The sequence below is a fragment of the Phaseolus vulgaris genome, chromosome 7, assembly GCF_000499845.2.
Source record: "Phaseolus vulgaris cultivar G19833 chromosome 7, P. vulgaris v2.0, whole genome shotgun sequence".
NCBI classification, from domain to species: domain Eukaryota; kingdom Viridiplantae; phylum Streptophyta; class Magnoliopsida; order Fabales; family Fabaceae; genus Phaseolus; species Phaseolus vulgaris.
Window position 1 is genome coordinate 32,404,254 of NC_023753.2, and position 24,155 is coordinate 32,428,408.

A 24,155-nucleotide genomic window follows, 5' to 3' on the forward strand; every position below is an offset into this window, starting at 1 on the left:
TCATTCCAAAATACATTAACATTAGCATACAATAATTGTTTTTCAAAATACACCGTTATTTGAAATCATTCATGGCTTCCAAATGCACCCTCTCCTAGACTGTAACTTAAGCATAGTGTTAGGTCTGCCGAATTTTGAACTTGATCTTGTTGCCTTCTAATGTTTTGAGATGGTTGACGTGGTCGTGAATGTGTTGGTTGAGTAGGGGGAGATAATAGAGGGGGTTGGGTTAGAGTTGCCTCAGATGGACCTGACTGAGATGGCCCTGGATAAGATGGTTTTGTGAGATGGAACTCCCTCACATGGAGATGGCTGAGATAGTTCAATGCATGACTTTTTTATTATGGCCAAGTTTATGATATATACCACATTTTGTCTTTAATCCAGTTTGGCCCAACTGAGTTTTGTTTTTCATTACCTCTCATGGTTCCAACCTTATTTTCTTCTTTGGTCTTTCAGGCATCTTCTTTGTGGGAGGTGACAGAAGATCTGGCATTTCATTTTTCTCCCATACTTGTTCACCTTTGACTGGGTAGACAATTAAGTTGTACACCTATGTATATGTTGCATTATTGAACCAATATGAAATGAAGTTAACTACATCCATATTAAAAAATTTCATTGCACATAATGCATGACAACAAGGTATTCCAATTAACATCCCCTTATAGCAGTTGCACTTCTTCTCCAAGTTAACTACAATTTTGTCTTCAATGATAGAGATATGCCTCACCTCGAATAAGTGTTACACAAAAGAGTTGTGATCATCCATTTGGTTATAGATGTGTAACAAGTAACACATTGTGAACAACAAGTTTTTAAAAAACTGTGTGAATATTGTGATTTAACCTTGGTATCCAATAGCGAGTTTTATGTGCTTCCTTTTGTAATCTGCTTAAAATCTTTGGATATATTGATTCTTGAAATGAAGCAATGTTCAATCTATTCTTTGCCCATCTATGCATTATATAAGTCCTTATATCTTTTAGCATGGTGATGATTGGTTTTGCTCGTGCAACAACAAGCACAATATTACATCCTTCACAAATGTTGTTGACAAGTGTGTCACATTTGAGAGTGAATGTAAACCTCGATTTGGACCAGAACCTAGTAAAAAAAGAAAAACAAACATTAGTTAAATACTTTGAAAATATTATGAAGTTATTTTTTATCTGATATTTTGAATATGTAGATATGTATTTATATTATATTAAGTATTTTGAGTCGGTTCAGGTTTTGGTTGAGGTGAGTTGGGGGCAAGTCTACATTTATTCATTTAGGTTAGAGTAGGTCAACATTTATTAAAGTTAGGATCAACACACGTTTAGTATAATTGAGCTAAGGTTAGGTTAGCCTTAGTTCAATTAATACTAGGTCATGTATAGTCCAATCAAAATTAGGTTAAATCAGGTCGAGCCGAGTTAGAACAAGTCTACATTCATCAGAGTTAGGAGTGACCCACGTTTATCGAGTTGGGCTAGGCCTAGGTCAGTTATATTTTGATTAAGACTAGGTTGAGTCAAGTTTGCCTAAACCCAATTTAAGTTGAATCGACTTGGGCTTGGTCGAGTCGAATCAATTTGGATCCACATTCATCTGAGCTGGGGTCGACACACGTTCAATCGAGTTTGACGAGGCCCAGGTGAGTTCTAATCCGATTAAGACTATGTTAAGCCAAACCCATGTTGAGTCGAGTTAGTCTGGGCTTAAATCCAATTGAGTCAAACCATGTCCAAATCTAACTGAGTAGATCCCAATCCAAGTCAAGACAATTTGAGGTGGGATCATGATCAATTAAGTTAGGCTAGGCCTATGTCGAGTCTAGTTTGGTTGAGTTCAACTCAGGTTGGGTTTAGGTCAAGTTGGATCAAGACATTATCGAGACCATGTCAAACTAAATTGGGTTGATCTCATGTCAAGTCGAGCTGAATCTACCCAAACTCAAGTTGAGTCAAATCAATCCGGTCCGAGTCAACGAATCCTTAAAAAATCAAAATATAAATTTGAGAATATAAAGAATTAAAAATTCTCACTTTTTAAACAAAATATGAAATTATATAATTTTAAGTAATTCAATCCCTCTAATCAAATTATAGAAATTTAGTTTCTTTTATCATTCTTTACCCAAACCACATATTTTTATTACAAAATATTTCAAAAATTCTAAAAAAATTAATCACTCTTTTAAAATGACTATCCAAAATTTATTACTAATTTTATTTTGGATTAAAATATCCCTAACGTCTCACACCCCAAAATGTAAAGGAAATAAGTTTTTTTTTTATTTCAATAATTTTGTAATTATACTGCAAAAGCATGTTTTGGTAATGCGTTTTGACAAAATCTTAATAAGATACACTACAAAAACTTAATTTTCTTGTGTTATGTAATGAAAGTGGCAGGGATATTTTCGTTACAGGGGTATTTTTGTCAAAAGGCAAATATTTGCCAAATTTTTCGAGGAGTTCTATAGTAACTTAGGGAGTTCTGATAGTAAATATGCTTCAAGTAGTTAGTTTGGGACCATAGGTTTAGCCCACCACTCTGTGGTTCCTTCTAGACGGTTTGTTTTTTGTTTTGCCCGTATTGTAGTCAACGGTCAATGTCATCGCCGAGTGGAGGCCGCGGAGAAGTCACGGTTGTTTACGCATCAAGATTCTTCCCCCTCTCTGAAGCATTCACTTTCAAAGTGGCTGCTATAGACTTTACATTCTCTATAATCTCGAGGCTTAGTTAGGGTTTTCTGCCATTGCCATGGATTTCGAGAGTAGGAGGCTTCATCTGCTCATCTCTGTGCTTGCCATCGTTGCTCTCAGCTTCACAGGTATTTTACTTTGTTCATCTCCCTCAATTCAATTTTTTCTGTAAAATTAAGATCTGAGGTGCACGAGGACCCTCCCCAATAACAGATCTCAAATATCTGCAAATTCGATACGGTTACCGTTGAGGCAGGGTAGGATTTTTTGGTGAAGAACAACTACGGCTGGTTTTTATATTACGAGAAGTAAAGGATTGATTGAGAGAATATTTTCATATTTCTATCAGTAGCATGGATTCTAATGAATTCCTTGGAACTGTTGTATTGATATGTTTTTCTTCTTGTGTTGTCATACCATAGCAGAACAAAAACAAATAAACTAACTCGTGGTTTTTTCCAGAAAATAGGTCACTTCTTCAATTCCTAAACAAGAAAAAAAGAAAATTATATAAGCAATCTCAAGTATTATAAATCATGCCAATTAATATCTCAAAAACTGAAAAACCCTTCGAATTGATCTCTAAACATTTGTAAAGTATGCCTACTTGGAAATTAAATTGATTTATATTCAATACTTGAAGGATTTAACTCATACGTAAGTTGCTCCTTTCAGCTGAAAAATGCAGGGAACTTGTTGGAGAGGATGGGTCATCCCAGAGTGGAAAGTTTACGATCTTAAATTGCTTTGATATGGGTTCTGGGACAGTAGCATGTGCTGTGAAGGAAGGCGTGAAGCTCTATTTTTACAATATCAGATCTTCTCATGTTGAAAGTGCAAGGATTCGTGCAATTGAGTCTGCCCTTGTTCATGCTGTTGGTCAGGGGATGTCCCCAACAGATTCAGCAAAACATGCACAGAAAGAAGGTAAGAAGGCAGCGAAATTGGCTTCCCGTCAAGCCAAGCGGATTATAGGTCCCATCATCTCTTCTGGATGGGATTTTTTTGAAGCTATTTACTATGGTGGTACTTTAACTGAAGGTTTTCTTAGGGGCAGTGGTACTTTGTTTGGTACTTATGGTGGAGGGTTCCTCGGGGAGCAAAGGCTTGGTAGATTTGGCTATCTAGTTGGAAGTCACTTGGGCAGTTGGGTTGGTGGTAGAATAGGATTGATGGTTTATGATGTGGTCAATGGACTGCAGTTGTTGTTGCAATTTGTTCAGACAGGAGAAATTGTAGTTCGCGAAAAATCTGAACCACCTGAAAGTTCCCTTTTTGGCGAAACTCCTGTTTATGACAGCTCTGAAGGCTCCAAATTTTATGAATCACCTCCCAGTGAAGAATCATATGCGTATGAATCACCTCCCAGTGAAGAATCCTATGCCGATGAATCAACTGGACGTCAGAGCTATGAAACATACAAAGATTCTGAACTGTGATGAAAATGTGAAATTCATATGCTGATATTTGCTCAAATTTTAGGTAAGCTCTGAAGGCGGTTTCCAGTGCTGGCAAATCATCTCCCAACGAAGAATCCAATGCCTAGGAATCTACTGAACCTCACAGCTATGAAACATATGAAGATTCTGAACTGAGATGAAATTGAAGTTCATATATTTGGTAATTGCTCAAATTTTAAGTTGATTATCAGTGTTTTTCTTCAATGTCTTTGCTTAGATGTCTTTGTAGGGATTGGTAACCTCTGGATACTCTACTAGATTGTGAATATATTTCTTGCCCTCAACCGAAGGAAGTCACATAAAACAGAAACTAGTTGAAACTAAAATGAAAACTTTTTCTTTTTCTTTTTTTGTCCTGTAAGCTTGAAGATTGTAATTTTGCAAACTGTCCAAATCAAATCCTTCATCTTTACTCTTTAGCAAACTCCAGTGGCTTAGAATAATCCTATTAAAATATTTTATAGAAACGAAAATAATATTATTTAGGGGGATATATGCTAGCACTCTTTACTGTGTATGAGTTGCAAATAACAATTAGTTAAGTCAATCAAGGATAGATCCCGAAAACAAACATGACAACAGCCCATAAAAATGAACTTTAACTCATAACACTTATTAATGAATAAATTAGAAGATTACGCATTATCTTTATACAGAAATAAATTTATAAATAATATTTTAAGAAAGAAATTAAGGGGGAGAAGGATCCATGCTTGCTGTTTTGAAATTATTTGCAGCATATGTCCACATTGGTTATGGAATTCTCAAAGGTTATGTAATACATATAGATCTGAAACCAAAGACAAGACCACGAAATCATCTTTTACTACCAAGTTAGCTTTAGAATTTAATTTCGGTTATGATGGAACAATTTTAAAAGAATTACGAAAGAAAAACAAACTAATTTATTTATAATTTAAGTTTAGTTTATACAGTGAAATATCACATTTCGGTTAAATTATGAAACTGGTTTTATTTTTCTTTTGGTAATTTTTTTATCTTCAGTAAGTTTTCCCACAAAATACTAAACAATTTCTTTTGTCTACACTACCCTATAATGAATGTGTAGTTTGGACGGAGTTTGGTGACAGATGTTTGTTATTTAATTTGTGAACACAATCTTGGGTGTTTCTTTCTTACACTCCCATCAAATTTCTTTATGCACCCATCAAATAGATAAAATAAATAAATAAATGTTCCATCTAATTTACTTCCACTCTGAAACACAATCCAAAAAAGTTATTTTGAAAATTAGAAAATGCATTATTATATACGTTCCAGAAGTTTATTCCAGAAATAATGTTTTGGAAAACATTTTCCAAAATACATTTTATAAATTCCAAAAAATATGTTATAGAAAAAACTTCTAAAAATAATAATATGATTAAAGAAAATGGTTAAATAATATTTTTGAAAATTTGACGGGTGCCCGGAAGAATTCTGATAGGTTCAGAAAGAAACACCCAAAATATGAAAATTCTTGTAATCTAAAAATATTTTTTTTCAAAAATATTCTGAAGTGCGATATGAGATATCATTATATGTCGGAGAAGTTAATAAATATCCTGGATATAGAAAATATAATAATATTTGAATAAATTACACTTTAATTCTATCAATACTATATAATTTAACTTAGTGAAGATGCACTAGTTGTTCCATTTTTTAAATGATAAATAATATTAAAAATGAAAAAAGATTATAGAGGAAATTCATATCTTTGATTGTTCTCGAGGAAAAATTATTTATGCAAATGAATTATATTATCGATAAAATATATAAGGTTACAATTACCTTTTGTGCTCTTTTCATTTTAAAACTATTATGTATTTATCCCTTTATGACATTAATTTAATTATATTAACAGTGTAGTTTTTTAATACTATCATTTAATCAAAGATGGTTATATATAATTTTTAAAATATATATATTATAAGTTATATCATGATTTCAAATTAGTTATCGGTGTAAATTTTCTTACACTGATCTTATAAAATAATTATTTTTCGTTTTAATAACAGTTATGAACAAAATGCTAATTATTTTTTATTAAATATAATTTGTTCTCAATTTCTACAAATATTTATTAAGTACTCCAGTGGAATATTTTCACATGCCACTCACGCTTCTATCAGTATAAACCATGAGCGCAACATTTCAATTTTAAAAATATTTATCCTATTACTTTGTGTTAATGTCATTATTAATATTATTTTTCAAAAAAACATTATACTGATTGTTTATTTGAGAAAATCTTGAAATAAAATATATAATATTTCATTGAAAAATATTTTTTTACAAAAAGAAAATTTGTAAATCAATATAAAAATTGTTTCCAATAATAATAAAAGAGGAATATATGTACAATTGCAATTATCTATCAGTAAACAAGCACGACAAATGCTAATCAATTGGATTCTTTAAATACGTGGTTCTTATTTCGTTTATGGAATTTATATAATAAATATAATTACGGTTTTTTATTTGTCTTTGATGTCTATCTTATCTGGAAACTTAGTCTTCTATGAAAATTATTACTAATACTAATATACTTTCTTAAACATTAAACAAAACCAATAAAAAAGCTTCCAATAAAATCAAATATTAATACTTTGTTATTTGATTGTTCTCACTAATACAAACTTTAATTTTAAAAAAATTAGTACGAAAATCATTCGTATAAGTTAGCAATGTGATATATATTTGTGCAATGTGTCAATGATCTATACAATTTTTTTAATTGTTATAGCAAGGAAGTTATTGATTAAATACAATACAAAGTGATGTTTTGAGGTCAACAACTACTTTATAATTATATTTTTTTAATTAATTTTTTTATTATCACTACAAGAAAATTAAGAAATAAAAATTAATTTTAGAGACAACAAATAATTAGTTGATATAATGACTAAATTAGAAACTATTTTAGAGACTAAACAAAATTTTAGTTTCTATTATTGTTAAATGATTTCTAAATAATTGGTAGTTAAAACCTTGATAATTAGATACCAATTTAGAAACTATTTAATAATAATATAAACTGATTTAGAAACCAATTTTTTTTAGTTTCTAAAATGATCTCTAATTTAATTTTTATAATTATTTTTTAATCTAAAATTAGTTTTTATTTCATAATTTTTTTTAATTTCTATCTACCCACACCCATTAGTATGGATTTTTACTAATAAAAAATTGTGTCTCAACTATTAGGAAATATTCATGATTTTGACAAAGGGATATGTAGGAAAGAGAAAATAGTAAATTTATGTGAATAGTGATGTGTAAAATTGAAGGAAAAATCCATTTAGAATGATGGTGTTTTTTTCCGCTTTATCCTTATTTTTTTACTTTATCATTCATATAAATAATATATATAATAATATATTTTATTTTTATTATTTTTCAATCATATTGTAGGATATTTCATAGTTTTATATATTTTCTCTTCTTTATAAATAAATTTATTATACAATTCATTCTACATATAATAGTTTTTATTATAAATGTATTCTTTATCCGCATATAATCAAATTCAGTTAATAGATTTTTAAAAAAAAAATATAAATAAATATAATAATAAATTTGTATATGTTAGATAATATTATTTTAACAATTATTTCTATATTTCGATAATATGATAATATTAACTAACTCAATTTTTCAAAAATAATTATTTGATAATATCAAAATAAATTATTCAATAGTATCAAAAATAATTTAGGATATTTAAATTAATTCAAATCTAAAAAAATAACTCACATTTAATTATTTAAATATTTTTAAATACAGTGATATATTTGTTAATTTACATTTTGCACTTTTTAAAAAATTTAAAACTCTTCCTCCACCTCCACAATCATCACACAAATTTCAATCAATTTTTCTCACAAATCCACTATTTTAACACTTTCTTTACACTTACACTTTACTAAAAAATACTCACACAGCTCCAAGCACAACTTAAGTGAAGTTAATTTTTCAAAATATAATTTTTATACTGTTATACAGGTCTATAGTATTCATTACTACACAAAGTTTATACCATACTGTCATAAAATAATGATTCAGTAACGTTGATCGATTATGATTGTTGCCTATATACATAGTAGCTACAGTTTTTACACTCTTGCACATATACCTACTCTGCAACATACAAAATGCAGGTTAAAAAAATTAACAGTTCTAGAGGAATAGAACATATGCACACATCACTCAGGCACAAGGTACAGTACCAAAAATCAACACGGTGGTTCATTTCCACTGCAGAAATAAACTACATAGGTCCTCTTCCTATGGCGCTGCCATTTACACCATCCATAATGGCAAATCGCATGTCTTCAGATGGTTTCCAATGCCGTTTCCTTTGGTTGATGAACCAATTGTTTATCTGCTTTTGATCCAGACCCGTCATTTCTGATAGTTGCACTTTCTCCTCCTCCTAACAAACAATTTGTTTCAAACCATTCATATCAAAGTCTGCAATGTTGATTCTATTCACATGGAAAACTAAACATCTATATCAAACTAAACATCTTCACAAACTCACCATTTCCTCCTTATTTTTTGCAACCAACATACTATATACAAATCCATGACACAAATCATCAAGTCACAATTTTTGACAAGCTTTAAGCATTTTGATTAGTGCAGTATTAACTTAACATATAAGCATAATAACAAGAGAGTATTGCTATTTTCAAATTATTGCTGATTGCTCAAGGGGCACACTTCAGATATATATATTATAAGGTCAAATTGTGTGAATGAAATACACATAACATACACAAACACGCACTTGATGATATGAATTTGAATTACCGTAGGATAAGGCCACCTATAGTGGGTGCTCCACCAGTCCAAGAGTATCCTCCTTGCCTCCTTTGGAAGTTTACCCTTTTTCCTTTTCTTTAAAAATTCCTTCCTTAAGCTGCTAAGATAACCACCATACTTATGAAGGAGCATTTCTTTAAGCTCTTGATCACCGGGGCGGGAGCCAGAAGATTCCTGAACTTCCACTGCTTCCATCTTCTCCCAACTGAATTCATCCTCTGATGTCCCAGCTGCCTCATCTGACAAGAATGCTGAAAGATACAAAAGAGATATGACATGTTATTCAGAATTAACTTTACCACTTCTTAAATCTGTGAAGGATAGCAAAATGGAAAACCAAAGGACTAAGATGAAAAAGCAATATTTGCTTAGGCAATTCCATAATGGTCAACTAGCGATTCACCAAAAAAGGAGGACGGTTGAACTTGGAATAAAAGAGAAACAAGGTGCAGTACAGAGGAAGATCAATGAGGGTGAAAAGCCAAAGCTTGAATCAAACTTGAAGATGATGTAAAAGTTTGGCTACAATTATTGAGTGTCAGTACAGCAAATTATACACCAATTATTAAAAGCCAAAGTCAGACATTTCTCAACATTTTTGGTGCTTTTTTTTTTCATGTCTTCATGGTTTTTCATCAAAAATGGTCCCCCACTTCAATATTTTTAATTCCGGACTGAGTCTACTCATTTATCAACACGACTCTTTCGCTTTCACGTACGAAAAGAAAAATGCATGTGGTCTCTTCCATAAATACATACTACTTCTCTATATACAAACAAAATGTAAAACTTCTACTAAGAATTTCAGGTAATTGTCCCATAATATTGCACCGTGCAAAAACTTAAAAGTCAAAACCTTTCTTTTTCATAACTTGGATATGTCAGGACCCCAGAAGCCATATATCGCAAATGAAAAGATTATGCAGCTTTGTTATGTGATCCTACAAATATTTCATAGTACTTTGTTCAAAAAAAGAAAAGTAAATACATCTAATGTACTACAAACTTGAAAAACATTTAATACTTTCTTTATCTAATAAGTTGGAAGGTGATTTAGTACAAGAATTTAGAATTATTCATGAAACTATTATCACCTCAATATAAATAATTCGCATGATATTGCATAACTAAATTATTCAATTCTAGGATGTAGCAGAGATGAGCAGTAACTGTTAAGAACCAGGCAAAGGATATACTTCAACATTTAGAAGTTCCTGATACACTCTAAAAAAAATAGACATTGATTGTTATACCTAAATGAGAATCTGATTAAACCTAACAGCAGCACCAATGCAATTTCCAAGCAACAGAATAACAATACATACACATTTTTCCCATGTCATGTTGAAATATTCATATACTCAGTCAAATACTAGGTACACCTTCCATGTCTTACACCAAGTTGTAATGCATTGAAACAATTAAGTGAATCCATGGCAGGCTATTAAAAAAAGCTAGAGGGAGGATGAAATTAAAACAATGGACTACTGTTAAAAGCTAAGAAGACATCAATGTACCCGATCATTTTCCTTTCCTGAAAAAAGTTTAGGTGAATTTGTTCCAAAGATTCAGTAAAACCAAGACATGTATATCAAGACTCAAAGTGTCCTTACACATATCCCATCAAAAGATTTTCTCATCGACAGAAGGATTTTAAAAAACATCCTTCCCAACTGAGTCAGTTATTGCTGTCAATTTTTCTACCAAGTAATTCTTTATTGGGTCTATACAATCGTTTTCTCTCCTATTTTAAATGACATTTTCCTTTTTTTAGTATGCAGTTGCATGTAGGAGTGTGAACATCTTTACTTACAGTAGTTACTTGGTCATTTACACACTCCACACAGGACCAACTGAAAAAAAAGTTAAGAATGTCGTAAATTAAGTATTACTTTTGGAGGGAGGACCCAATTTAACAGGAGTGAGAGAATTGTAACGTGGGCGTCATAGTACATAATGTAAATTTAAATATTCACTAAACAAGACAAAATCCGACTCCATCTCCAACGTACAAAAGAGGGCAATTTGTTGGTCTTCACCTAAAAACAAAACATAAATACAATACAATAATGATAATAAATGGAAAAAGGTCCATATTCATATTCTTTTGACGCAGCACCATTTATACACAATGCTGCCATGGGTTGCGAAATCAAATGTTTACCTGAGCGGTTGTTATTCAGTGGCAATGCCAATGTTCCCTTACAAAGATTGCTGAGTTGTGATTCGATACTACACAAAAACAAGGTCGCTTCGTTGAATGGCTTGGACAACTCCTGCGTGTATCTATGTAGAACTTCGCAGTATGATTCCTGAGATGAGTTGCAACAGCAATTAAAATCTTCATGCCCGAAAAAGTTTATCAATCCTTTCTTTTAACTCAAGCAAAAAGAAATTAGTTTAAGATATAAAAGAAGAATACCATGAACTCGTCAAGCTCAGGATCATCTCCTATCTCACGAAGAGGAACCGTTGGGTGGTTTTCACGGGCTATTTCTTCAAGAAGTGAAGCGAGTTCTGGCGGTGCTCCAACCTTCCAATAATTAAAAATCGCAACTACCATTTATTCTTAATATTCATAGCAGAATTTAAGAGAAGAATCGGAATTAATTGAAAAAAGGTAAGAACAGATAATTGATATGGCAGTGCCATAACCTTTCGGCATTCTATGTAAGCAGATACTAGACTTGGATAAAGAGGGTGAGTGGCGATCTGGGTCTTGATGAACCGTTCAGAACTTTCTGGCTCTTCCAGCTGAAGGAAGTTATTGGCCACCAGTCCTAGATTCAATTCAGATGCAGCAGTACCGGAAACGTTGACGTTGACTTCTCTAACAACATCCTCGGAACAAGACAGGAGAGAGTTCAGCTTGTAAAAATTTTCCATCGATATCCCTAGCTACTCTCCACTGAAAAGCACTCTTCTCAGCCACCAACTATATATATAAATAGTATATAACTAGAGAATTTTCACAAATCTAAAGTTTAAAAAGTAGAGCACATGCTGTGGAAAACCAACAAAAGAATCTAGCCCACAGTGCAAACCATGCAGGTTTCTTCGAGCTGAGAATACAGGCAGGGAAATCAGCTCGAACTTTGAAGAACCCAACAAGAGAAGGTGTAGAAAAAAGGGGGCAAGTCTTTTCTTTTTTGTATTGTTTGAGGTTGTTTTTGTGTGTTGTTGATGGAGTGATGCGGTGAGAGAGAAGGGTAAGGGGAGTTGATGAAAAGGAAGGATGGGGAAGAAGGGGAAGAAAGTGGAGCTATTACGGCACCTGGAAAGGGACGAGACCTTGTTTTTCTTTTCCAATAAAAACCTGGGGAAAAGGAAGAAAGGAAAGGAGAGAGAGAGAGAAAGAGAGTGTGGGAAATTAGGCTTTGGTAAGTGGGAAGTGCAAACACAGAGAGAGAGAGAAGAGAACTGCAACAGTAGAAAGGATTTGACAAGGTTAAGGTGTGTTTGAGCAAAGACATAGGCATGTAGGTGATGTATAGGCCGTATTTGTAGACGTCAGTCACTGATTTTCACTCTGACGTGACATTTTGCCACGTGACTAATTTTGATTGGTGAGTGGAATATGTGGGTCCACCTACCTGCATGCAAGTTTGAAGGTAGCTATTATCATCATCATCTTTCTGCTAATAATTCCAACCTCACACACACGCTTGTCTCAGCTCAATTACTTTTCTCAATTGGATCTGCTTTCTTCTTATTTTATCAAGGTCTATCAGTAACAATAACTATTCTCAGTTCCACTTCTACTTCCAACCATCTACTGCCATCACACTGTCACTAGTACTACTCCATAACCATCACTTTCTTCACACACACACACACACAAAAAACGTATTAGATTGCATTCAAGGTTTTTTTCTAAGATCATCTCCAACTAATGTACGTACCATACATGCTGCATCTCTAATGAAATTATAGGGTTTTTTTAACAGACTGTAGAATTAATCTCTGATTCAGAAAATTTATTGTTTTTCTCCAAAAATTCGATCTTCTACTTAGTAAGATATTTCTTTTATCTATTTTCTCATGGCAAAAGAAAGCACTTATTCTCCTATGATCTCTTACTAACCCTAAGTTACTTTTTTCATCAACCAACACTTCTCAGGAACTTGTACAATAACTAGACTGTGTATTATTTTTTATCTGTTCTATTTCACATATTATGTCTTTTTAATAACTTTTAATAATTTATTTTAAATTAAACAATTCTAATTTTGTAATTATTTTTCATCTACTTTATTTATCTTATATCAAATGTACCTATTTTTCTTCTTTATATTATTGTAAAAAAACTATTAAATAAAAACTAATTTTATAGATTACAAATAATTAGTTAATATATTAACTAAATTAAATATTATTATAAAGATAAAAAAAATTGATACTTTATAATTATCAGGTAAATGACAATGTTTGCAGCTTCTTCCATAAGGACCTAGGCAGTTCAACTCATAGCAGCATATTCTTACTCTCTCCAAAAATAATTTCATTTTTATGGTGTATCTGCAACTATCTTATGATACTTTATATCTTTTACCCTACCAAACTTCCTTGAAACAAACTCTATTTCATTTTGTCATAAGGACTTTAAGTTTGGTCCCTTGTTGATTACTTACCATGGTGTGCCACGTATTGAACATATGGAAAATATTAGTTTTACTTTTCAAGATATAGACCCACACCATTCTTGAGGTATTTTCTATCATAGCGAGAAAATAAGATCATCCATCATGAGTTTAAGCTCTTGTTGGACCCCATAGGTCTTCATGAACATACTCAAAAGGTCTACTTGACACATATTTACCAATCTCAAACTTTAATCTACAACACTTTCCCATTACACAGTGATAATAAAACTCTAGCCCATTATCTTATGACTCCCTAGCAGGTTCTGCTTCTCTAACTCCATCAAACTCTGTCCTAACTATAGATACCACAACTTCACTTTATCTTGCATTGTCTGACTAGCCACAAGCACATGCACGATCACCGCTGAACCATTTAAGATGTAAAAACCATTATTTTTCACCCCCTTAGCAACTCATTCATTGTTCAATCTTGGTTGTTAAACTCATATGATCAAACATGTTGATTAACAAAAGATTCCTCTTATGCTCTAGAACATATGTCATTTCTTACAACAACATCTCTCGATTATCAAAGATCTTTAATCTCATAAATGTCTTGCACCTTATAGACTTTATTATTCCCAAAAAGGACTACTCCACATTCTTTGAGTTCAATGGTCCCAAAGAACTCCTTCACAAAACGCATGTGGTAATTGCATCTTGAGTCCATGACCCAGTTTATCCATGTATCAAAATGTAGGCATCACTAACACCCTTACAAACTCTTAGTTATCAGATGCTAACACAATATCAACAAATTCCTTCTTGAAATAAGATTTTTTTTCCTTTCTCATTTCTCTCATTCTCTGGAAAACTTAATTTGAAGTGACATTTTGTGTGGCAGTTGTAGCACTGAACTTCTATCCTATCGTCTAACGAATATTGCATTGGCTTCTCCCCCTTAAACCCATTGTTTTCCTTCAACTTTGACACGTTCAAACTCAACCGTTATCATCTCCTTTAGACTCTTAAAACTTTTGAATCTCCTTAGTCCTTATTAAGGTTTGCACCTCCTCAAGAATAATGGTATGCATTCTCGAACAACAAAGTGTCTTTAAAATATTCATACGTCTTAGGCAAGAGGTTAAGAAGAAGCAAATCCTCATCCTCAAGTTTCGTCTCAATGTTTTCTAGTTGTTCGAAATTTTGTTGAGATTCGCTACATGCCCCACCATCGTTCTTGATTCGATCATCTTGAACAAATATAACTATTGCTTCAAATAGTTTGTATGCATACTCATATACAATGACTCTAGTTTCACTCACATTAATATAATTTTTTTCTCCTAAGCGACTCCCTCAATGCCTTATCACAAAGGCATATAATTATGACGCTCATGAATTTGTTGATCTTATGAGACATAAATGCTGACATTTTCGCCTCATTCCTTAAAGCATCAACACAACCTTAATGTATCATGCAAGCTTTATCACCAATACACCAAATTATGATGTTTTTGGCTTTGTTGATCATGTTAGCCTTCTCCTTTTGAGACATAAACACTAACATGCTTGTCACCCATTATAGCTTGAGAAAAATCTTGTTGCATCAAGATGACATCCATCTTGATTCTCCACAATCCAAAGTCATTCTTCCCAAAAAACTTCTTTATGTTAAACTTGGTGGTCATGTTTTCAACTATTTGACTTTATTTTTCTTATCCCCATAGACGTCTATTGTTGGATTCACAACAGTAGCAAGCAAGAAAATACAATAATAACATTGAAATAAATTGGGTTTTTGACCATGATGGGGTTATTTTTTTTTGTTTTTACCAAAATGGGGTCTGTTTAAAAAAAATTACAAATTTAGACAAGTCGTGCTAATTTGACACGAATTCATATGCACAAATCGTCCCAATTTGACACGACTCTGTCATGTCATACTGAAGTCGTGTCAACTTGCCACGACTTCTGCCATGTCATACTTAAGTCGTGCCAACTTGCCACGACTTTTGCCATGTCATACTGAAGTCAGCTAATAATCATTACTTCTCAAGCTATTTATTTTGCTAATTCACAACAATAATTCTCTATTTATTTTCCAAATACAATAAATTTTCATTTATCTATTTATTTCTAAATTCAATAACAATTTTTTTCATTTTTTAATTAATCAAATAATCAAGTTATTGTATTATATTACCGTCAAACATGATCCATACACGATTATCCAATTTTTTGTTCCTTAAAACTAACACTCTTAGAAAGTTATGTATGAAATTAATTTTTAACATTACATAACTTACTACCCAATATAAACAATAAAATAAAATAAAATTATGACGTGGCAGAAGTCATGCCAAGTTGGCACGACTTCAGTATGACATGGTAGAGTCGTGTTTAATTGGGATGATTTGTGCATATGAAGTCGTGCCGAATTGGCACGACTTGCCTAAATTTGTAATTTTTTTAAACGGACCGCATTTTAGTGAAAAGCAAAAAAAATAACCCCATGATGGTAAAAAAACCAAATAAATCACTTTTATTAAGACTGGAAGGTTCTATATGCAGAGAGTCTCACAAGATACAATGTACTATACACACAACATTATCTATATATAGAACCCAAGGGTCGGAATAGCAAAATATCACTTAAGAAAAATTGTTAAGATGATTACAATGAGTCACACTAGACAATCTAACTAATCTTAACACTATTAAATTGTCTCAGTTGACGACATTCTATTTTCTTCCATTAGAAAATATCATCATTTTATTGAAATCTTCAATACATTATCGTTGTATATGATTTAAAGTCGATCATCACAATAACAAATAAAATAAATGCTCATTCAAAAGAAATACATATAAATATAAAATAAATATAAATGAAGTGATATTCATCTCCTCCATACTTTTACTTCAAAATAACTACATAATTATTTACTTAAAACATTTTATATGCAAGTAAATAGATATTATTTATCTTAATTTATTATTAGAAAATGATGTCAAATTCTAAGTCACTTTATGCACAATAATTTAATTCAAATAATGTGTAACTGTATTTTTTAGCTTTATAAAATATTGGAAAAATTTAGATGTCAAAGTTTAAAATTAATTTTTTTAAATGTTAATATTTTACTTAACTTAAGTTTAAGAATTATAACATTATATTTAAGAATGATTATGTTGTTAATGTAGTCCATCATGCTTAGATTGAAAATTAAAGAAACGATTTTTCAAATAAGTTTTACTTTTTTATTAATAATTTATATTTGACTTATATATTAAGCTTAAGTACGAATATATAGATTTTATGTTACTACTTATGCAAGTACGGATATATAGGTTTTATGTTATTACTTAGTCTGAAAGCAACTTTCATCAACATTTACCAATAAATAATATTAAAATTATAAGATACAAATCCCGCATCAACATTTACTAATATATAATATTAAAATTATAAGATACAAATTTCGATCAAGCTAACAATGTTTTAATCTTTTTAAAATCACCTACATTCATTAAAAAAAATTTATTAAATAAAAATTAATTTTAGAGACCACTAATAATTAATTATTATATTGACTAAATTAGAGATCATTTTAGATACTAACAAAATTATTGGTTTTTAAACTAGTTTCTATTATTGATAAATAATTTTTAAATTAGTATCTAATTTGCTACTAATGTTTTAACTACCAATTATTTAGATTCTAAATCTGGTAACAAAAATCAAAGTTTATCAATAATAAAAACTAATTTAGTAATTATAGTATGGGTGGTCCGATAACAGATGACCTAATAAACCCAACAAACTATCGTTAAGATAAACTTTAAAGGACTATGATATCATATTAAGTGAACTTTAAACCTAACCCAACTTATAAAATCAGTTGAGGTTTGCATTTACTTATATATTATGCAATGACTCACTTATATACTATGAAATATCACTTTTTAATCGATACGAAATCTTCAACATTTTCAAATCATGAATAATGTTGTTACTCTTACGAAATTTTAAACCCAACTATATTACATAAAACATTTATTGATATCAATTGGTTTAAAAGAATTCAAACCTCTACGAAATAAAATAAATAAATAAATAAAGAATAAGTTACATTAGATTAATAGATTAATCATCATAACTATCATCACTAACCATAAATTTGGTTGTGGAGAGAACTAGCTTTCCATGAGATTCTCAATCTAGAGGTCTTCATACAAGTTATAAACAAAATTTATATTTAAAATGTTCACACAAATGTCATATTATTACAATTTTGTACCACTGAAGACATATTCAAAATAATGCACTCACTTTGTCTTGGCCAATTGAAGGGTTTGGCAATTTTTTTCATTTTTAGAAGGAGAATAAAAAATCGATATTTTAAAGATTTTGTTTTAGACAATGACATTTACGAAACAAATTAAAGTTTTGCCTAAATCGTTTAATTGATGGTCCTTCTCCTCTTATACTATGTATTTCACATGCACATGTATTTGATCTAGTTCAATACATATATTTCTGACTTTTCTTTTACCTAATTGCGTTTAAGTTATTTAATTAAAAGTTGAAACATGGTCGAATCCATAAATGAAAAATGCTTTTGTGTAAATCAATACACTGTTTTCTTCTTCCTAGTCACGAAACCACTTCTATCACTCGATCTAATAATGTTAGGTTTAACTATAAAAACTCTTCTGAAAAATTTCCCTCTTTCTTCTAAAAAACACATTACTTTATATTTTGTTAGAGAGGATTACGTTCCACCAATTTTGAAGCTTTTTTTTTTGTGGTAAGAATCTTTCCCTCCACCTTTGCTCAAACACATAAAGGGTAAAAGAATAAATTTTGAGCAGGTAGCACAATTTGCTTATAATTGGTGAGATCTTGAAAAGGGCTAAAAGGTAATCAGGCATATCTTTGACTACCGAAAAGGATCCTCATCATTTTTACATGGTGGTGCATTGTTGACCCAAATAAATAAATATTTGATTTTAGCTCATGAGCCTTTTTTTATAGACTTTTTAGAAAATTAGAATAACTTTTTTTTCTTTTTATTAAAATGATATTGTTTTTTTTTATAAAATTATAAATATAATGAAGTCGTGCTATCATTACATTATAAATAGATTATGTTAAGCCTAATTCAAACACTCGATATGATAGACTCGAAAATGACTCTGATACTATATTACAAAGTGAACTTTAAGTCTAATTCAACCCCATAAAACCGGCTCATAGGATTGAGGTTTGCATCCACTTATATACAATGAAAGACTATAATCTCTAGTCGATGTGAGATCTCCAACAGAAGTTGTATCGTATCAAAATAATATAAACTATATTTTAGTTTAAGTTTAAGTCGTGATATTTTGATGGGACTTCACCTTAAAGTATCAAAATTTTTAATATTATTTTAACATATTTATTTTTTATATTTGTAATGTTTTAAAAACAACCCCATTTTGTTAAAAGAAGAAAAAAACTATCACACTTTGATAGAAAAATAAAAGGCATTTTTGCATGTGAAAATTTGAAATGTGTTTGAAGTGAATGAAAAGATTGGAGAGTTAATTATATGGTTTTGAAGATAGGTGAGAAAGAGCATTATGATTTGTGAGACTAAAAAAGAGATTTGGGAAGAGTGAGTGATTGTGAAAAAGTGGTTAATAAAATTAAAGTTAAGAAGGGAAGGACATAGAGTTCCCCACATTTTGGGATACAGACCACAGTCATGCAACAACAATTAAACTCCACCGCAACCTCTCCTTTCTAAACCCTTATCGTACTGGACTGGGCCCAACCACTCCAAAAATCATTTTTTTTTATTTCATATATTTATCAATTATATATTTTTTTTCTATTTCACTTCTAATAAAATTAAGGATGACTTAAAAGAGATTTAATTGCACCTACTTTATTTTTAAAAATTAGAATTGCATCAGGATCCAAAGAAATAAAGTTCAATAATTGTGTTTTGAATTAGATTTCAGTTGGAACAGGGGTTAATTAGCTGGTTCTTCTCTGTCCAAGCTGACGTATTATATATATATATATATATATATATATATATATATATTAAGTTGTTTTATAGTTTTCTTGATTTAGTGCTTTATTATCTATACGTATTTATAACTTTTTTTTATTAACACTGTATGTTTGGAAATATATAATATGTCCAGTGATTGATTCATGAAACTAGTTTTAACTAAAAAAGAATAGATTTATTAATTGTAGGTGTTGCGCTCACAAATAAAATTTATGTATTAATAGTTAATAGAAATAATAAATTACGTGATTTCAAACAAATTCTAATCAATAATAAAAAGAGTGTTTTAAATGAGTCTATTGTAATAACATGTTTAAGGTTATATTTTCCAAGACCTTTTTTTGTTATCTTATATACAATTTGACCAAACCGTGTTTTTTTAATAGTTTATAGCGCTTTTGAAAATTATTTTATTGATTTATTTCTTCTTTTAAAATTATTATACTTAATAAATTAGTGTTTTCCCTTTCTTTAGATAAGGAAGATTTTATCATAATTTAAGATACATGAATTAACATAATAAAAGTATTTCATTTACTTAATTATGTTATTATTTTTACTGTATACTTAATTAGAAATATTTAAGATATTGAATAATATAATATAAAAATATAATAACTAAAAACAAATAGTTTAAACAAAATAAATAGTTTTTTCTCAAAGAGTTAAGATTAATAAAAAAAATTAGATTGTAAATATCTCAAAAATCAAAATAAATTAAATTAGATATAAATTATATTTTAATGTGTCAGTTCTTATCATTTTACATTTAGTAATTGTTTCATCCGATAATTTTATCAACACTTATATTTCAATAAATTAACTTAATCAGATTTAACCATTCCTCAACTTTTTGCTATTTTTCTCAATCATAATATAAGTGAAATTGGGTAGAAATTTCAATTTTTTTATTAATAAAGTAAGTAAGTTCTTCAAATTGATATATACCGATAAAAGTTATTGATAAAAAAAAGTGTTTAATGTACTTTTTTTTAGGCATTATAAAACATACAAAGAGAAAAAGCTCATAAAACGGTAGGATAACTTTTCATAACTTTTAGTTAATAATTTTTTAAATATATATAAAAAAAGTGTTGCTGTCATTTGTTTTCGTCCAAATTTGTGGTCGTTCCAATTCTAAAGTCACGACAACTTGAAAGCGTTAAGGTGTTCCACTTCACAGGTAAAGTTGATCAGAATATCAGAGATGGGTTGAAATTTGGCTATATTATAATATTCTTAGTTTTTAGACATTCAAATAATATAAACAAACATTCTATTAATACTTTTTCGCTTTCTTTCCACACTAGTCAATTTATCACTATTTTTTATTTTTCTTTTTTATTTCTCTTAAGGTTCTGCATCCAGAAAAAAATCTGTTAATTTTTAAAAAATAAGAAAAACTGTTGGGCATTTTTTTAATGTTATTTCACTTCTATTTAAAGCTTTAGGACCCTGTTTCTTATGTTATTATTGGTAACCACTTCACCAACGATCACTTTTTTCTTTTTTGTTTACGTTCTCACAAGTTACATAAAAGTTCATAAAAGTATCAACCCTTAAAAGAGGAGATAATCATGCACCTAACATTAAACTTGATTTGATTATTGGAATATGACATCCATGTACGGTCACAATTGCGCTATTTTTTAAGAAGAAAAAATTGTAGCAACAGACAATGAAGTGGACCAACAGAGCATAAAATCAGTGAAACAAAAGAATGAAAAAAATAAAGAAAACCAATAGACGATCAATGGTATACAAGGAATAGACAAATTGTTTTTGCAAAGGGTAAACTGTATACTTTTACAATGAGTAGACGGTCTATTTTTATAAAAGTATGTTGTCTACAATAATAATAGACGGTGAAAATGGTGAACAACGAACAATATAAATAAAGATGTGTAACAATCAAAACTGAAAAAATAAACTGCAACATCCCCTTTCAAGCTGCATCATAGATGTTCACAAGACCAAGTTTAACAACAATGGTGTTGAAGCTTCCTGATTCAAGGGGCTTGGTTAGGATATCTATAACTTGTTAACTTATAGAAATAGGTAATAACTGGATGAGTTTGGCTTGATGATACAATTGATGAACATATATTTATTCACACTCAATAGTCTTAATTATAAATTATTTAACTATAATAATAAATAAATTTATTATTTTAATTAATATTCTTATAATTGGGTTTATTTGGGTCTTAACTATTATTTTTGTTAATTTTGTATTTTTAGAGTAAATTATCCGGAGGAAGCATCTACTTTTTGAATGGGCCAAATATGCAAAAGTTAAGTTGCTTCTTGAACTAAAACAGAAAACAAATTCTAAGGAGAAGAAAGAAAATAAATTCTACAATATGTCAAAAACAAAATTGGAAGCAAATCTTCTGTAAAATACAAGAATTTTGGAAAATTGGAATCTGCTAACAAAATATAAACTATAATATTTTCTCCAAGATCCTTGGAGCAGAAAAGCCTATAAAAGGACATAAACATCAAGAAGAAAAGGGAGAACTTTATAGAGTTTTCTTAGGTTTTTTTTTTAGTATTCAAATACTTTTCTCCTTGTATAAAATGAAACTAAATTTTCCATGCTTTTCAAAAAATGTTTGTACGACTTCTACTTTTACATAGAAGAGAAGCCCAAAAGAAGTCGGCCAAACACAACATAGTTTTTAGTTTCTTTTCCTATTTGTAATTCTTTTGTTTGGCCTCCGCATGGAAGGCTAAACCTTTTTGGTTGATTCCTTTGTAATTTCTCATTGAGTTATGAGGTTTTGGTCAATAAAAGTTTCGATTTTTAATTCTCTATAGCAGTTGTTTTAATAGTCTAATCCTCTGGAAAAATGGTTTTTTGTGAGAGGTTGTATTTGAACGCATGATTGAGAGTCTTCCTTATCTTAAACTTTGATTTCTTAGTTAGTTCGCATTGTTCTAATTAATTTATTGGTCGCATGATTCAAGGGAGAGGAGATAAGTATTCCCATGGAGTATACACATGGAACAAAGTGGGTATTGATTAAACCAGTAGACACATGTTTTACTAGTGAGTTTCAGTTGAATAAAATTGGCGCATGTTCAATATGGTTTAGCTCTGTTGGAGGATTGAGAAAGGAACAATCTTTAGAGAACCTGTGAAGAATTCAATGGTGAAAGAACTTGGGGATTAACCATTTTTTATTTGTTGTTTTAATCTCTTTTATATTTTCTGCATAACTATCTTAACCCCTTTTTATTATTATTGTTATTGTTAACTTTTATTGCTTGCCGATAGATTCTAAACACTGATTTACTGATTTTACTTTTGGATTTGTTGGGAGACGACTTGGGGTCATTTGACCACAATTATACTATCATTTCTCTAGTGTTAGATAAGTCTATGCTAGAATCATATTAATTTGACAACCAAATGAAAACTATCAAAATCTATTTCTATATGTTTCTCACATAAAAACTAGAATTCTAAACTATGTGTTTGACAAATTGGTTATTACAATAAACAATAAATGGTGATTGGACATTGACGTTAATAACATTCAACAAATATGATAACAATTATATTTCATAGGTAATGGCCGCGAAAACATGGTATTCAACTTCAGATGATGAATGTGAGACGATAAACTGCTTTTTAGATTTCTAACAAATAAGAGAAGGCCTGAGAAAAAAACAAAAACATGTGATTGATTGTTTAGTCTCTAGACAAGTTGCTCATTAAGAGTCACTAAAACTCTTGGGTTGAAAGACAAACTGTAACATTTTTTACATGACGAAGAACATGTTGGACAACATGATAATGATGTAATATGGGTGTACGAGAAAACCAACTAAAAATTGGATAGAATAACTTATGTCAAGTCTTGTATTGGTTATATATAAATAATACATTGATATGAAGTTATGTCTTGCAAAGGAGTTCCTTCTTGACCATAAATGTAGAGCGGGATTTTATTGCAAGCAATCAAATATCTTCAAGAACATCAAGAATATACTTTCTTTGCGAAACATGTATTCCGTTACCAGATTGTGTAACTTCAAACCCAAGAAAGTACTTAAGCTTTCCTAAATCTTTAACTTTAAAGGTATCATTCAATTGTTGTGTGACACATTGCATGGTAGTCATGAAGTTTCTTGCAAGTATTATGCTATCCACATATACGAGCAAGGCAGTGAAAAAATTGGATATTCTTTTAATAAACATGGAATAATCAACATTAGATTGAATAAAACCAATGGTTTTGAGGAAAGATGATAATTTGGAAAACCATTACCCACTAGCCTGTTTTAAACCATACAATGATTTGGTTAATTTTCATACCTAACCTGGTTTAGGGACTTCCATACTTAGAGGAGGAAGCATGTAAACATCTTCTAATATCAAAATGATTATGTATGAGATTAACAAAGTTGGACAAAGCTTTCCTAGTTTCAAATTTATTTTTATAAGAAAAATCCAACTTAACGATTGTAGTCACAAACAACAGTTAGAAAATATATATGTTCATGTAT

General features: G+C 30.3%; 2 protein-coding genes across 3 annotated transcripts; one reads left to right on the forward strand and one right to left on the reverse strand.

Moving 5' to 3' along the window:
- The first annotated feature begins 2,499 nt into the window (after positions 1-2,499).
- Positions 2,500-4,440, forward strand: LOC137830078 (uncharacterized). The gene is made up of 2 exons (XM_068637194.1): positions 2,500-2,824; positions 3,372-4,440. The coding sequence occupies exons 1-2, from the start codon at positions 2,755-2,757 to the stop codon at positions 4,133-4,135; spliced, it is 834 nt and encodes a 277-aa protein (XP_068493295.1). The 5' UTR covers positions 2,500-2,754; the 3' UTR covers positions 4,136-4,440.
- Positions 4,441-8,191: 3,751 nt separating this feature from the next.
- LOC137830079 (homeobox protein knotted-1-like 1) lies at positions 8,192-12,459 on the reverse strand. Of its 2 annotated transcripts, XM_068637196.1 has the most exons (6): positions 12,031-12,453; positions 11,642-11,921; positions 11,409-11,519; positions 11,151-11,298; positions 8,975-9,237; positions 8,192-8,594 (listed from the first exon to the last, which is right to left on the reverse strand). In XM_068637196.1, exons 2-6 carry the CDS (start codon positions 11,870-11,872, stop codon positions 8,430-8,432), a joined length of 918 nt encoding a protein of 305 aa, XP_068493297.1. In that variant the 5' UTR covers positions 11,873-11,921; positions 12,031-12,453; the 3' UTR covers positions 8,192-8,429. The 2 variants fall into 2 exon arrangements, with proteins under 2 accessions (XP_068493297.1, XP_068493296.1); XM_068637195.1 differs by having other exon boundaries at positions 11,642-12,459.
- Positions 12,460-24,155: the final 11,696 nt, after the last annotated feature.